The sequence below is a fragment of the Rhineura floridana genome, chromosome 3 (genome assembly GCF_030035675.1).
Source record: "Rhineura floridana isolate rRhiFlo1 chromosome 3, rRhiFlo1.hap2, whole genome shotgun sequence".
Classification (NCBI taxonomy): domain Eukaryota; kingdom Metazoa; phylum Chordata; class Lepidosauria; order Squamata; family Rhineuridae; genus Rhineura; species Rhineura floridana.
The window spans coordinates 84993715-85010705 of NC_084482.1; the positions used below are offsets into that span (position 1 = coordinate 84993715).

The 16991-nt window shown below is 41.7% G+C and overlaps 1 protein-coding gene across 2 annotated transcripts in view; it reads right to left on the reverse strand.

Moving 5' to 3' along the window:
* Window positions 1-16991, reverse strand: part of SLIT3 (slit guidance ligand 3) — an 810414-nt gene that overhangs the window by 134089 nt on the left and 659334 nt on the right. For both annotated transcript variants that reach the window (XM_061616805.1, XM_061616804.1), the window contains 3 exons: window positions 16804-16875; window positions 16552-16623; window positions 9587-9658 (listed from right to left, as the gene is read on the reverse strand). In XM_061616805.1, the coding sequence (XP_061472789.1) occupies window positions 9587-9658; window positions 16552-16623; window positions 16804-16875 (216 nt within the window). The remainder of the gene's footprint in view (window positions 1-9586; window positions 9659-16551; window positions 16624-16803; window positions 16876-16991) is intronic.

Genomic DNA, 16991 nt, shown 5'->3' on the forward strand with positions numbered 1-16991 from the left:
AGGACCGTGAAATCCGGAAGCCCCTACTCATGGACCGGCACATGGGCGGTGGATACAGACTCAGTCGTCCTGGCTCAAGGACCGAGGCAGTTGAGTAGTTCAGCAGCTATATCCACGACTGAGCAGTCCTATTCAGGATCCACTCTGCTCACCCCCTATGGGGAGGCGGCTAGAAAAGGTGCCCTAAACATAGTCCGCCTCATCTCTCTTCCTTACTGGATCACCGCGTCCAGTGGGGTCACCGCTTAGCGGTTGCAAAAGACGAATGAACTTTGGAACGTGGAATATACGGACATTGCTGGACAAAACAGATAGTGAACGTCCTGAATGCAGGACTGCCATCATCGCGAGGGAGTTGAGACGTTTTAATATTGACATAGCAGCACTCCAAGAAACTCGAAGAGCAGGAGAAGGACAACTGAAGGAAGAAAAAGGAGGTTACACCTTCTTCTGGAAAGGACTGCCTGAACAAGAACGACAAATACATGGAGTAGGCTTTGCTATTAAAAATGATCTTGTGAAGCTCTTGTCAGAAGTTCCTATTGGCATTAATGAATGACTCTCAACTCTCCGATTAAAACTCGCCAAAAACCATCAGGCAACTATTCTAAGTGCTTATGCACCAACATTAGATGCTCATGAAGACATCAAGGAAAATTTTTATACCCAGCTGGACACCATCTTATCAGAGATACCTAAGGAGGATAACATTATCCTCCTGGGCGATTTCAATGCAAGAGTTGGGCGTGATTTTGATTTATGGCCAGAAACCATTGAGAAAAAAGGAGTTGGCAATAGCAACCTGAATGGAATTTTACTTCAGACTAAATGTGCAGAGCATAATCTTGTTATTACAAACACACTATTTCGCCAGAAAGATAAATTTAAAACATCATGGAAGCACCCTCGGGCAAAGCACTGGCATCTCCTGGATTATGTAATTGTCCGTGCCAGAGATCGTCGTGATGTACTCCTCACCAGGGTCATGATGAGTACTGATGACTGCTGGACAGATTAATTCGATCCACTATGGCCATTAATATTGTTCCTCAATGTAGGCTCCAAGGAAGAAAACCAAGGTGTAAAATGAACATCCACGCCCTTCAAGTTCCTATTAAGTGTGCTTCCTTTCAAACAACGTTCAAGAAACATCTATCTACGGAACTCCCTGAAAATGCTGAGGAACACTGGATTAAACTGAAGACTTCCATTATTGCAGCATGTGAACAAACTATTGGATACCAAACTAAGAAAAATCAGGATCGGTTTGATGAGAATGATAGTGAGATTGAACATATCATTGACAAGAAAAGGAAAGTCTTCCAGATATGGCAAAAAGACATTAACTGCTGCTAAGAAAAACATCTATTCAAGTGCAAAGGCTGAGGTCCAAAGAAGAACTAGAGAACTTAAGAATGCCTGGTGGATAAAGAAAGCTCAAGAAATCCAGCACTTTGCAGATGCTCACAATGCATGGGGCTTTTTCAATGCCACAAAGGCCATCTACGGACCAACAAATTATGGTACAAATCCCTTACATTCAATAGGACAAAGAGCCTATTGCACTGCCTTGGAAAGATCATTACCACAACCTCCTTAATCATAACTCTATTGTGGCTGATGAGGTCTTCTCGCAAATCCCACAACAACAAATTAGAGATGAGTTTGCAGTATCCCCTAATTTGGATGAAGTCAGTAAAGCCATAAATCAAATGAAGAATAACAAAGCTAGTGGAGCTGATGGGATTCCTGCTGAAGTCTTTAAAGAAGGTGGGCCTGAATTTACACAACAACTTCATAAGCTCATTGAAAAAATCTGGATGAGGGAGGAAATCCCAGAAGACTTTAAGGATGCCATAATTATCACTCTTTTCAAGAAGGGTGATAGAACAGATTGCGGGAACTAACGAGACATTTCTGTTCTAGCTACCGCAGGTAAAATCCTTGCAAGGATCCTCGCAAATCGCCTCCTACCTATCTCAGAAGACATCTTCCCTGAATTCCAAAATGGTTTCCGCCCTTCCAGGGGGACAGTGGACATGATCTTCACTGCACGACAGCTTCAAGAAAAATGCAGGGAGCAAAACCGACCTCTGTATATGGCGTTTATTGATCTCACTAAGGCCTTTGATACTGTAAATGGAACCGCTCTCTGGACCATCCTTCTGAAAATTGGATGCCCTGATAAATTTGTGAATATTTTGCGACTCCTCCATGACAACATGACGGTGACAATTTTGGATAACAATGGCTCTCAAAGTGATCCATTCAAAGCGGGATCAGGCGTCAAACAGAGATGCGTCATTGCTCCAACCTTATTTGCTATTTTCATCGCCATGATTCTACACCTTGTTGGGGGAAACTTGCCACTGGCGTGGAAATCACAGATAGAAAGATTTTAATCTCAGTAGGCTGAAAGCAAAAAGGTAATTACAACCTCTGTCGTAGAACTTCAATATGCTGATGATAATGTAGTCTACACACATTCAGAGGAAGATCTTCAAACTAACCTAAATGTCTTTGCAGAAGCATATGGAAATCTTGGCCTCTTGCTTAACATAAAAACACACAAAGTGCTTCATCAGCAAGTGCGAACCAATCCCTCTGTAGCACCATCAATCCAGCTTAATGGTGCGACACTGGAGAACGTTGATCATTTTTCTTATCTTGGCAGCCACCTCTCTGTAAAAGCTGACATTGATGCTGAAATTCAGCATCGTCTCAGCTCTGCGAGTGCTGCATTCTCACGAATGAAGCGTAGAGTATTTGAGGATCGGGACATTAGCAGGGAGACCAAAATGCTTATTTACAAAGCCATTGTACTACCGACCTTACTGTACGCCTGTGAAACATGGACCATCGATAAACGCCACTCCCAACTTCTTGAAAGATTCCACCAACGCTGCCTCCAGAAAATTCTGCAAATTACTTGGGAAGATAGGCGGACTAATGTTAGCGTATTGGAAGAAGCAAAGACCACACCAGTGTTGAAACAATGATCCTCCAACATCAACTTTGCTGGACCGGCCATGCTGTTCGAATGCCTGATCACCGTCTTCCGAAGCAGCTACTTTACTCCCAACTTAAGGATGGAAAATGGAATATCGGTGGACAACAAAGAGGTTTAAAGATGTTCTCAAAGCGAATATAACAAAATGTAACATGAACATCGAGAACTGGGAAGCCTTGGCCCATGAGTGTCCCAATTGGAGGTCGGCCATTATCAAAGGTGCTATGGACTTCGAAGAAGCATGAATACAGGGCGAACAGGACAAACAAGCTAAGCAGAAGGCACATCAAGCAAATCCTCATCGTGACCATCTTCCATCTGGAAACCTATGTCCTCACTGTGGGAGGCTGTGTGGATCCAGAATTGGCCTCCACAGTCACTTACAGACCCACTGTTAAAGACCTTACCCTGGAAGACAATCTTACTCGGCCACGAGTGATCACCAATGATTGTACAAAATCATATCAAGTCAAAATAAATGTGTTTCTTTTACTTTGACCACTAGACACTCTGAGTTTTTGTATTAGTTTCTCTAACAATGCTTCATTCCAGATGATCTTATACCATATTCCATGTTAGCTCCAGATAGGTCCTCCATGAATTCATTTAACCCCCTTCTAAAGCCACTCAAGTTGGGGCCATTCTACTTCCTGTGACTGCAAATTCCAAGGGTAGGATAATTATATCAGTGACTGTTTACTCCTTCCTCAATTTGCCCTGGAGTTCGATATCCAACTCAACTATAGCCAGTCTACTATTCATGTGTCCAGATAGGACTTCAAGGTTGTCCTCTCACTTTATTCTGTGTGTGTCAGACTCTGGTTGCCATGAAGAAGTAGAGAAGATTTTTTTATCAGTTGGCTTTTAGCGATCGGGGGAGAGGTAGGATGAGGAGTTTTATTGTTTAGTATATTCTGATCTGCCCCAACCCTTTTGGATGAGGTGGGTTTCAAATCAAACCAAACAATAATAGAAATTTGCATTGCGCATGGTTTACATATTTGGTTGCCTATGACAATGATCTAGTAAATTCAAATACTTCTGTTTATTTGAAAAGGCAATGACACTTTCCCAATGTGAGCAATTCAGCATGAGGAAATAATATTTACACTTAGAATACATTCTAAGAAAACCCAAACATGTTTATAAGCTCATGTGTGATAGTTTATACTGACAATAATAAAACATGTTATTTCTCTTTAGAACCAAGATAACGAAGAGACCCTGAATAAATTATACCAGAATGAGGTTTTCTAGTTTTACACTTAATATTTGGGCCAAGTTCAAGGTTCTGCTTCTGGTGTAGAAAGCCCTATACAGCTTGGGACCAGGATACCTGAAATATACCCAGCCGATCACTGCACTCTGCAGGTGAAGGCCACCTGCAGATACCATCTTATCATGAGGTCCGTTCCACACAACATAGGAAGTGGACTTCTAGCGTTGTGGCACCTATCTTTTGGAATTCCCTCCCCTTAAATATTAGACCCCCCTCTAGGATGCACACCTTGACGTGGTGAGGGGGTTTGAGAGTGTTGAAGAAGCTGAGAGCAATGCCGTCAGGAGTCTAGACCAAGAGGCTAGACTCCTAGCAGGGGCACCCAAGGCGGAATGGTAAAACCTGAGACACCAGAAAAGGTCCTCAAATGCAAAGATGTATCACTGAACACTAAACTCAGGATCATTCAGACCATGGTATTCCTGATCTCTATGTATGGATGTGAAAGTTGGACAGTGAAAAAAGCGGATAAGATAAAAATCAATTCATTTGAAATGTGGTGTTGGAGGAGAGCTTTGCGCATACCATGGACCATGAAAAAGACAAATAATTGGGTGTGAGAACAAATTAAACCAGAACTATCACTAGAAGCTAAAATGATCAAACTGAGATTATCATACTTTGGGCACATAATGAGAAGACAGGATTCACTAGAAAAGACAATAATGTGGGAAAAACAGAAGGGAGTAGAAAAAGAGGAAGGCCAAACAAGAGATAGATTGATTCCATAAAGGAAGCCACAGACCTGAACTTACAAGAGCTAAACAGGGTGGTTTATGACAGATGCTCTTGGAGGTTGCTGATTCATAGGGTCGACATAAGTCATAGTCGACTTGAAGGCACATAACAAAAACAACAAGTGCAGTAGAGCCCCACTCATATGGTGGGTTATGTTTCAGACCCCCGCCTAAAAGTGAAACCTGCCGAAAAGCAGAACTCGGTCAATAAAATGGTGCCTGATGCCTGAACAATGCTGTAAAAGCGGAACAAGTGCCGTATGAATGGGGCCTTACTGTAATTGAAAGCCGCCATATTAGCAGAATGCCAAAAAACGGGCTGCCAAAAAGTGGGGCCCTACTGTATTAAACAGTCACCATCTCTGTTATCTTGTTGGCGCCTACTGAAGACCTTCCTTTTTCAACAAGCCTTTTAAGAAAAGACCTTATACCAGCCTGCATCTGTGGTGGAACTACTTTTTAAAATGTTTTTAAAGTTTTTTAAAAAATATGTTGTTTTAATATGCTTTAAAGATGTTTTGTTTTTAAGATGTTTTAGAGTGTTTTTGGAGGAAGCGCGGGATATTACAACAACAACAACAACAACAACAACAACAACAACAACAACAACAACAACAACAACAACAACAACAACAACAACAACAACAACAACAACAACAACAACAACAACAACAACAACAACAACAACAACAACAACAACAACAAAATAATAATAATAATAATAATAATAATAATAATAATAATAATTTGGAGTAGAGGTTGAATGAGGGTCAAGGAGCTAATTAAGAAATTAGATGGCAGAAACCTCTTGAATGTTGCATTATAATATCTATTCCAAAGACAATTTCTCTCAATTCTTGAGCTCCTTACTGGGCAGACTTCCTTCTAGTCGAAGTAATCAATCCCTGGATGTCACTTGTGATCACAGTAATGATTCTGATGACAATTTATTTGGGCCAGATATTTTAGAACGATTTCAGTTTTTCTATGCTATCAGATTAGACAAATTCATGGAGGATAACGCTATCAATAGCTACTAGTCATGATGGCTATATACTACCTCCCCAGTTGCTGGGGAACAAACTGTGGGAAAGGGTTAGTGCCCTGATTTCCTGCTTGTGGGCTTCACATAGGTTGCCACTGTGGGAAATAGGATGCTGGACTAGAGGACTTTGGTCTGATCCAGCAGGGATCTTATGTTCTACACAACACTTGATCTCATCACCCACCCACCCTGCCAAAAAATAAAATAAAATACCTGGGTCTGGCATGTGGAAAAGAGATGCAATTTTAAAAACCATGCAGGGCACCTATAATATGGCATGGGGCATTTAACATTCCATGAACATAACCCTAGCAGTATTCCTATAGCAATGACTTGTCCGCATGTAGCTTGAAACTTGCCCCTCTATTTTCTACTGCATACTTTATCACAAACCATTCTGCTTACTGTCTTCTTTGTAATTAAGGGAAGAAATGGGGAACAAATGCTGCGACTTGAGTGAAAAATACATTGGGATGTTGTTACTAAGAAAGAAATCTGTGGAACTTTGGAACAATCAACAACTTACACAACCTTTCAGATGTTTTGGACTACAACTCCCATCAGTCCCAGGCAGTGCATCACCAGCTAAGGCTGGTGGCAGCTGTATTGCAAAACATCTGGAGGACACCAGTTTGGCAAAGTCAGCACAACCCCAACAAGACTTTTTTCTCTTTCATATTTTGTGGAAATTTTGGCATTGAAATCTTACATAAAATGTGAAGGTTAAAATCTTTGAAAACATTTCATTTAGCCTCAGCCACGGCTTAATGTTTCAAAAGGTCAGGCATACAGTCTGATTTCAAATTTGCTTTGAAAGTGAAATTTGCACAAAGGTGATAAGATATAAATGCAACTGCAAAGTAGAAAAGCTGTACAGATCCTACTTAGCAAATCCCACTCTGGGAGCACGTTCCTGAGGCACATATACGACGCCATGGCTGTCCTGTCACAGCCGCTCTTAGAGGCGACCTGGCAGTGTGGTCCAGCTTCTTGCAGGAATTCAATGGGGTATCCCTATGGAGGAGGGAGCGCCTGTTGGAGGCTGAGCTGCAGGTGCACTCTGATGCCTCAGGTTCCTGTGGTTTCGGAGTGATTTTCCATGACACATGGTGCCATGGTAGCTGGCCACAGGACTGGGTGCAGGCCAGGTTAACCCAGGACCTTATGTTCCTGGTTCTTTACCATTGTTGTAGCCATGCACCTTTGGCCCGACAGGTTGTGTAATTCTATAGTCCACTTTTGGTGCAACAACCTCCCTACAGTGCATGTTATCAACACCCTGTCTTCCAAAAACCCCAACTTTATGAGCCTGGTGTAAGCATTCATGCTCCAGTGTCTGAGCTATAATATCCTGTTCCTGGCGTGCCATGTACCGGGCATAGATAACAGTATTGCCAATGCTCTATCACGGAAACAGATGGAGAGATTTCATCAGCTGGAGCAGTGGGCAAGGGCTCAACCGGATGTGGTTCCCCCAGTACTATGGGAGATTGGAGGAATGAAGTGGAAAGGGCCATAAGCCTGTCCGTGGCACCCAGCACCATGGCCAGCTACCGGGGAGCAGGTAGGGAGCTGTCACATTTCAGGGAGGCCAGAGGCTACGCACAGGAGTGGCCCATCCCCGTGGAGCATCTTATGGAGTTCTGCGTGGAGGGCAAACAGAGAAGCTTCTCATTTAGGACCATCAGAGGTAAGCTGTTGGGGCTTTCTTTCCTGGCAAAGGCCCAGGGCTTCCAGAACCACATGGGCAACTTTAGGTTCCGCCACATGCTAGAAGGCTGGTCTCGCGGGTGCCCAGGCACCCCAGATGCCCACCTCCCCCTTTTCCCAGAACTACTGTTTAGCTTGCAAGGGCAGTGGAGGGATTTATGTTCTTCCCCTTTTGAGGCACTGCTATTCTATGCAGCCACACTCACACTATTTTGGGCGGCTTTTAGAATCAGGGAGGTGGTGGCGGGGTGTAAAACGGATAACTTCCTTCGGGTCCTCATGGTGTCAGACCTCAGTTGGGAGGCGGAACGTGCCCTCCTGCAACTTAGACGGTCCAAGACTGACCAACATGGTAAAGGACGCCTGATTGTGTTGGCCCCATCAGCAGAAGGAACTCTGCCCAGTAACAGCCTTGTGGTGCTTTATGGCGGTTTGGGGGCTGCACTCGGGGTATCTATTCACACACAGGGACACTCACCCCCTCACCAAGTACCAGTTCTGGACAGTGGTGAAGGCTGCGCTGCACAACTTAGGTGTGGACCCTCGTAAGTTCGGGATACACTCCTTCAGGATAGGGGTGGCCTCCACCGCTGCCCACCTGGGTTTCTCAAAGGAAAGGCTACAGACAATGGGCAGGTGGCGTATGAACATGTACAACACTTACATTAGACCACTGGCGGAGTTGCAGAAGGCCGGCTCCAAATTATTACCCTTTCCTGATGTTCATTGTTATTATTTTGGCAGGACGCTGGAAAGGAATGGAGCAGGCACACATCCTACTCTGCGGCCACAGTATGGTTTTCTGGGCAGGCTGCAGGGCAGCAAAGTCACACTTTGGTACACAGCTGGGGCTCAGTCAATGGGCCTCAGTGCACTGGCTCAGCCGCCATGGGATGTATTGGGACGGGCTCCTTCCCGCATTGTTCCAGCCGGCTGTGGAGCGGGCAGTGCCCCAGTTTCTTGTCATCCACCTGGGGGGTAATGACTTGGGCCTGTTGAAGGGCAAGGCCCTGACTGAGCAAGTGTGTAGTGACCTCTGGGCCATTGCACATCATTGGCCAGGGATGCACTTGGTGTGGTCTGACATCCTACCACACAGGGAATGGAACTGCAATGGTGATCCATGGGGGATGGACAGGGCCTGCAAAAAGGTGAACAGGCAAATCCTGAGGGCTCTGTTGGACTCTGGGGGTCCTGTCATTCACCACCTGGAGATTGGACACGACAGTGTGGAGTTGTTTGGGGCAGATGGGGTGCATCTGACGGACATGGGCAACAATATCCTCTTAATGGACCTGCAGAGAGGCCTACACGAGATTCTTATGGGGTGTGGGGTGAAGGGAGACTAAGCAGAGGATTGTCCCCCTTCCATGGCAAAGAAGTGCGGGAAAAGGTTAAAAGGGAAGGGCAGCTAGGCGACACCTTTAGGGGTGATAGGTGGTACAGAGGCCTTGCAGCTCAGGGCTATACGGCCCAGGGGCAGAATACGGACCACTTTGGGGGCCAACATGCCTCATCCGCTTGGGGTTTCAGGGCCCCGAGGGGCAGTGACGTGGGTTGGACCCCCTACACATCCTCTGGGTCTGGCTCAGGCAGGGTTGGTTGCCCTATAGCCACAAGCAGGCTTTGCCTGGCTCATCAGGATGCTCCCGCACTTAATTTCCCCTCTGCCAGTTCATTATGCTAATTGGATTCTGTTTAATAAAGTGGCCCATGATTCAACCCAACAAACGGTGTCTGTGCTTCATTTTGGCGATAGGCCACAAATGATTTGTCACTAGTCTGTTGAGAGTAACAAAACTTACAGATGAGAAAGTGATACAAGATCATTAAAAGACCCCTCAGGAACACTGGAAATATCATTGCCGTGAAGAGTCCTAGGAGAGAAAGGGATAATGTAATAAATGATATAATATTAGAAAACAGTCCAACCAACCACCATGTTAAGATATGCAGGTCTTTTTAAGCACTTTTTGAAGCGTATTCAAATCAGAACTTAGGAAACAGCATATTTTGTTACCTTCACAAATTAAAAGATGCTTTTTTATTAAAAGATCACTCATAGATCCTAATTTCTTTTATCAAGCCTTGCATGAGGAATATAATCTCATATAACAATAAGTACTAAAGGAAGAATTCAGGGCTAAACCATGAACACATATTTTCAAAAGGAAGCCAAGGTCTGCAACAGCGCTTACTAGCTCCAGTACATAAAAAGATCTGAGAGTATGTACAAGTGGGAAATTATTTCAAGATCATTATGACATCAGGGAAACTCACCACATTCTAATAAACAAATATGTTGCAGATATAATACTGGCAGTTGTATAACCATATTTAAGCAATCAAAGCAAGATACAGGAGATCACAGTCTCCACCTCTCTATCCCTTTCATTCTGGAGCACAAATTCCAACTGTCAGGTGCAACAGCAATTAACCATTATGTCTGCATTTGAATTAACCACAATTAGAGCTAACTGGGATAACAACTTAAGTCAGCACCTGGAACTAGCTAGAAATGTGGTTAAGCATGAACCCCTGCTAGCTTTAGCCACATATTCCTGTGGCTTGATCTATGTACTGAATCAGAGTTTAAAATTTTGTTTGGCTTTCTCTCGCAGACTATTTAAGCAGAAATTATTTTAACATTTTAGACTTTATTTTTAACAAGAATACCAAGAGAAAAAATATATTACTCTAATTTTAATTGTGAATTGTTCTGTTAGGAGTAAAGGGGCTGTAGAAAATGCATCCCATTATTAATGTCATAACCAATATTAGAATTACTTAGTCTATCCTCAATCAGTAATCCTGGGAACAGGTACTGTATAGTGAGAGTTTATAAAAATCACCTCATGTTCCAAACAGTTCAAACTCCAATTTGAAAAATGTTCACACAAAGGTAACAATTCAATTTTCAATTTATTATTTTGCTTAATATTGACATTTGCTTAAACATGAAAAAGGATAAATCCACTACATTATTTCATTCTTAGCTGAACTCTGTTTCTCCTAGAAGAACTACTAATGTAATAAAGTAATATGTGCAGTACCCAACTCATCAGTGCAAGGATTTCTGCTTGTACGACAGAACTCTCCCCACATGCACCCTGCACGCTCCCCACATCTGTCCGTGAGGGCTGTGGAAAAACCCAGAACAGATTTAAGGGATACACAGGGGAGGAGAGCGGGGAAGTTCCATTGCACAAGTGGAAAACCTTCTGCCGACAGAACAAGTTGGTTGGATATCGCCCCATGTTTCTATCTGGGGTATTTTAGTTATATAAGATAAAAACTAGAAGTTGCTGAACCACAAACAATCAACAGCCACAAACAATTTAGCCTAGATTTGATTCAAGGAGTGATTTTCTAAACATTTTGCTAAAAAAACCTTACAGGAACAAAGATACATCAATTATTTTATATCTTCAACGATAATAATATGTACCAAGCCAATTTTATCTACAGCCATTCCAAAACCTAAAGATATCATTAAGCAAAATATTCAAACTATTGCTAAAATGCTTCAGTGCTCTTTGACCATTCCAAGTTCTTTGTTTACATGAGTATGGAACACCAGAGGAAATGGAACACATGTATACACCACTGACTCTGTGTTAACTATATAATGAATGTAGTCAAATATGCAGTTCCATTATACACCAAGTCAACTTCAAGCCACAGGTTATGAAGTTGGCTTGCAAAACAAAAGTTTGTTGGAAACCAGGATCCCTGAGTCACATGTAACAAGAAGCCAGGATTCTGTAAAAATGAAACTAAACTCTGCCAAAGTCCTCCTCCTAGCTGTGAAGGGCAAAAAGAGGGGCCATGTGAGCCTGGCATGTAGCTTGATCCATCCAGCTTGTCCATGTAGTGCTAACTCATGATTTAACATTATAATAAGGTGCTGCATTCTTATGAGTGTACCTTTATAACAAGTATTTTCTAACATCTCTTTGTTACACTCACACTTTCAGGTGCATTCTTTAAAAAAATCTTAGGCACACACCTAAAAACCTAACATATGATGATGTGTGAAGAGGAATCAAGACTCTGAGCTACTGGACAAGGCACACATTACAAGACCTATAATTAAATTTAGTATTTAGGGGTGTATTTTGATTGATAAGATGATTTTCTCTATTTAATGTTGATAGAGCAAATTTCTGGCAAACAAAACAATTAGGAAAGGAGTGGCTCATGCATGAAGGAGACCCTTTACCTGCACATCAAACCCAGACAGTAAGCTATGTATCTTTTCTAAAAGAAACTTGAAAATGTGGAAATGCTTTCGCTGATTATTTCTCACGGAGGTTCTCTTGGGAACCTTGATAATAAATAAATGACACTAACAGATTGCACACTGTCACTCGGAAGCACTTTTTCCTCCCCCAGGAGAATTGATTTTTAATAACAATGTAGATGACATGTGGCGAGGGTTGTTGCTGACACCAGAGTTTTGTAGACTATAATAAATCAAATCAATCTGGAGGCTTCCAAATGCACAAAACTCAGAAAGAGACACATTCATGCTTCATTTCACTGTTGGGCAAAAGTGGAAGAGCTCTCACTCTTTTTCTCATTCCTATTATTCTCAAAGCAAAAGCCTATTCCAAGACATGATGAAGTAAGTCTTCTAAGCAAATTTATAAAACTGGCCCTTAGTTAGTATCACTTTCCTGTCATGGCTTGCAAAAATATAAGTAATTTTGAATTGCTCACAATTTAACCCTTGCACAGTTGCATACAAAAAGGTTATCAATCATAGTGACAATTAATTAAATATTAGAATCTAGAACTTAGATATACAGAGAAAATTAACGCTTGGTAGCATTTCTCAAACAACGAGAAAAAGTTCACCATAGTCTTCATAAATATGCAGAAACTCATTGTGTGTGAGGTTTGCAGACTCTCATATTGCATCATCAGCTGGCAGATTATTGGCTACAACCAGATCTGCACAATCTTCAGTTTCCCTGCCACCTATCCCCAATAATACCTATTCATATCTATGAGTGGCACAGTACCTGGTGTGTAAGGAAGCAGAAGAAATGAAGATTTTAGAAACATGTAGATAGTGCAGCCCCCTCTAGGATGCACACCTTAACATGGTGAGGGGTTTCCAGACTGTGACTAATGATGCAACTGGGTCAAAGCCAGGCTGATGTGCACAGATGCGAAAGGAGAGTCCGGAGTTGTACAATGCACACAATAGGAACATGGAATGTGAGAAGCATGAACCAGGGAAAGTTAGAAATTGGCAAGCAAGAAATGGAACTTATCAACATTACAATACTTGGTGTGAGTGAATTAAAATGGACAGGAATGGGACATTTTCAGTCAGGCAACTACAAAATATTTTATGCAGGAAATGAGAAATTAAGTAGAAATGGGGTTGCTTTAATTGTGAGAAGTGATGTAGCACAAGCAATTAGGACCTACAATGCAAGGACTGAGCGACTGATATAAATGAGATTAAATGGGAAACCTATTAGCATAACCATCATCCAAGTCTATGCTCCAACAGCAAATGCAGAAGAAGATGAATTGGAGAGATTTTACACAGAAGTACAGGAAGAAATTGATCACACACCAAAACAAGATGTTCTGATAAGCATGGGGGACTGGAATACAAAAGTTGGGAACAGAGAAGAACTAGGAATTGTGGGAAAATGGGGTTTAGGAGACAGAAATGAAGCAGGAGAAAGACAAAAACATTCTGTGAAGCCAATAATTTGTTTCTTGCGGACACCTTTTTTGAGCAACTGAAAAGACGACTGTACACATGGACATCAGTAAATGGTCAATATAGGAATCAAATTGATTATATAATTGGTAGCAGAAGATGGAGAAGTTCCATACTTTCTGCGAAAACAAGGCCAGGAGCAGACTGTGGTACAGATCATGAACTGGTCGTATCGAAAATCAGAGTAAAGCTAAAGAAGAAGAACAAAGCAATCATAATGCCAAAATACAATTTAAATACATCCCAGAAGAATATAAAGATCAAATAAGGAACAGGTTTGAGACTTTCAACTTAGCTGACAGAGAACCAGAAGAACTATGGCTTGAAGTCAGAGACATTATCAGGGAAGAATGCAAAAATACAATACCTCTAGTTAAAAAGAGAGAAAGACCTCAATGGATTACTGACGAAACTCTTAAAATGGTTAAAGAGAGAAGGAAAGCAAAAACAAAAGGAGACAGAAATACGGTTAGAACCCTAAACGAAATAATACAGTGACTAGTACGTAGGGACAAAGAGAACCATTACAATAGTTATTGTACAGAAATAGAAGAGGACAACAAAAAGGGAACAACAAGAGCCCTATTCCAAAAGATTAGAGATATGAAAGGGAAATTTAAACCAAGAGTAGGGATGTTGAATAATCAATGGGGAATACACTGACTGATGAAATAAAAGGAAGATGGACGCAATACACTGAAGAACTCTATAATAGAGATGCGAGGATGACAGATTCATTCACGGAGGAACCATATGATGAAGAACCAGAAATTCTAGAATGTGAGGTGAAAGCTGCTCTTAAAATACTTGGAAGAAACAAATCACCAGGAATAGATGGCATACCAATAGAGTTGCTACAAGCTACTGAGACTGAATCTGTCCAAATTGTGACAAAAAGCTGTCAAGAAATATGGAAAACTAAACAAGGGCCCACAGACTGGAAGCGTTCAATATACATCCCAATTGCAAAGAAAGGGGATCCCAGGGAATGCAGTAATTATTGAACTATTGCCTTAATATCCCATGCAAGTAAAATAATGCTCAAGATTCTACAACAAAGGCTCTTACCATATATGGAACAAGAAATGCCAGATGTCCAAGCTGGATTTAGAAAGGGAAGAGGCACCAGAGATCATATCGCAAACATACACTGGATAATGGAACGGACCAAGGAATTTCAGAAGAAAATCACCCTGTGCTTTATAGATTACAGCAAAGCCTTTGACTGTGTAGATCATGAAAAACTATGGAATGCTTTAAAGGAAATGGGGGTGTCACAGCATCTGATTGTCCTGATGCGCAACCTATACTCTGCACAAGAGACTACTGTAAGGACAGAATATGGAGAAAACGATTGGTTCCCCATCGGAAAGGGTGTGCGACAGGGGTGTATTTTATCACCCTATTTATTTAATCTACATGCAGAACATATATGGAAAGCGGGATTGGACCAAGATAAAGGAGATGTGAAAATTGGAGGGAGAAATATCAATAATTTCAGATATGCAGATGATACCATACTATTAGCAGAAACCAGTAATGATTTAAAACGAATGCTGATGAAAGTTAAAGAGAAAAGCACAAAAGCAGGACTACAGCTCAACGTCAAAAAGACCAAAGTAATGACAACAGAAGATTGATGTAACTTTAAAGTTGACAACGAGGACATTGAACTTGTCAAGGATTATCAATACCTTGGCACAGTCATTAACCAAAATGGAGACAATAGTCAAGAAATCAGAAGAAGGTTAGGACTGGGGAGGGCAGCTGTGAGAGAACTAGAAAAGGTCCTCAAATGCAAAGATGTATCACTGAACACTAAAGCAGGATCATTCAGACCATGGTATTCCCGATTTCTATGTATAGATGTGAAAGTTGGACAGTGAAAAAAGCGGATAAGAGAAAAATGAACTCATTTGAAATGTGGTGTTGGAGAAGAGCTTTGCGCATACCATGGACTGCGAAAAAGACCAATAATTGGGTGTTAGAACAAATTAAACCACAACTATCACTAGAAGCTAAAATGATGAAACTGAGGTTATCATACTTTGGACACATAATGAGAAGACAGGATTCAATAGAAAAGATAATAATGCTGGGAAAAACAGAAGGGAGTAGAAAAAGAGGAAGGCCAAACAAGAGATGGATTGATTCCATAAAGGAAGCCACAGACCTGAACTTACAAGAGCTGAACAGGGTGGTTCATGACAGATGCTCTTGGAGGTTGCTGATTCATAGGGTTGCCATAAGTCGCAGTCGACTTGGAGGCACATAACAACAACATAGCGCAGCTAATGGGCTTCTGGCAGTTTATGATCTATCTATGACTTGTGGTCATAAGCGTACTTGCAGAAAAGAAGGGAAGCTGCTGCACATATGGGTAACGTATTTCCTATAGTTCCTTCTCCATATCTAGGACACATGCTTACAGAAATGTACTGGAGCCAGTCAGAAGGAAAAGGGAAGTTTCTGGGTTCAACATCCCTGCACTTGCTCCTAGATTATTCTGCTGGTAATGCTAGTTGTCAACCTCTGCCATACTGCATAAGAGAACACACAACTTTTTTAGTGGGGAACCTGTGGTCTTTCAGATGTACCTGGACCCCAACTCCCATGACCATTGGCCATGCTGGCTGGTGGTGATAAGAGCTGGCATCCAACAAAATCTGGAAGGCTGCAGGTTCCACAACCCTGATTTAATAGTTACAGTGCTTCCGATGACAAAGAATGGTGACACATATAATACAGGGCCTTTTATGAGTAGTCTGCATTTCAGGCATCTTCAGAATAAATAATATTCTAAAAGCTCAAAAGGACTCCACTCTCTACACAAAAAATCCAACATTCCCCTGGATTGATGGTTACAGGATATTTTACATCTCAGTACAAGTACACTGGAACTAATTGTCTGGAAATGAGTGTGATGTAGTGACTCAAGTGAAAGCCATCTGCTTGTTTAAAATCCTGCTGTCACTTGTAGCCTCTTAAGCTGTACCCCAGACGCAGTGAACAAGCAATACTTACAGCACCCTGAGAGACTTAAGCCCATTGAATGCATGGACTGGGATACACCGTAGTCTGTTGTAGCTCAAGATCCTAGGATAATAAAAGAACACAGGTTACATTACTTTGTGATTGATTCACTCAAAGGCAAAACAGAGAACAGAATTAATTAACATAGAGACATTAAATGCTCACTGCTTAGTTAATGCAACTGATTCACACAGAATAGCAATTAGAGCTGATGCCAGAACTACTAACTACTTAACTACTTACAGTGTTGATAGCTGTGTCATATTACTGAAGGTGTAATTGGCCAACATGCCAATGCTGTTGTTGCTTAAGTCACTGAAGAAAAAAACACAAAATAAAGGCCATTAATACAATGAAAACAGACTTTTCTCAAAGTTAGGTCAAAACCAAGAATCAAGTTGTTTCAAAGTAAAAAATCAACAAGCACTGAT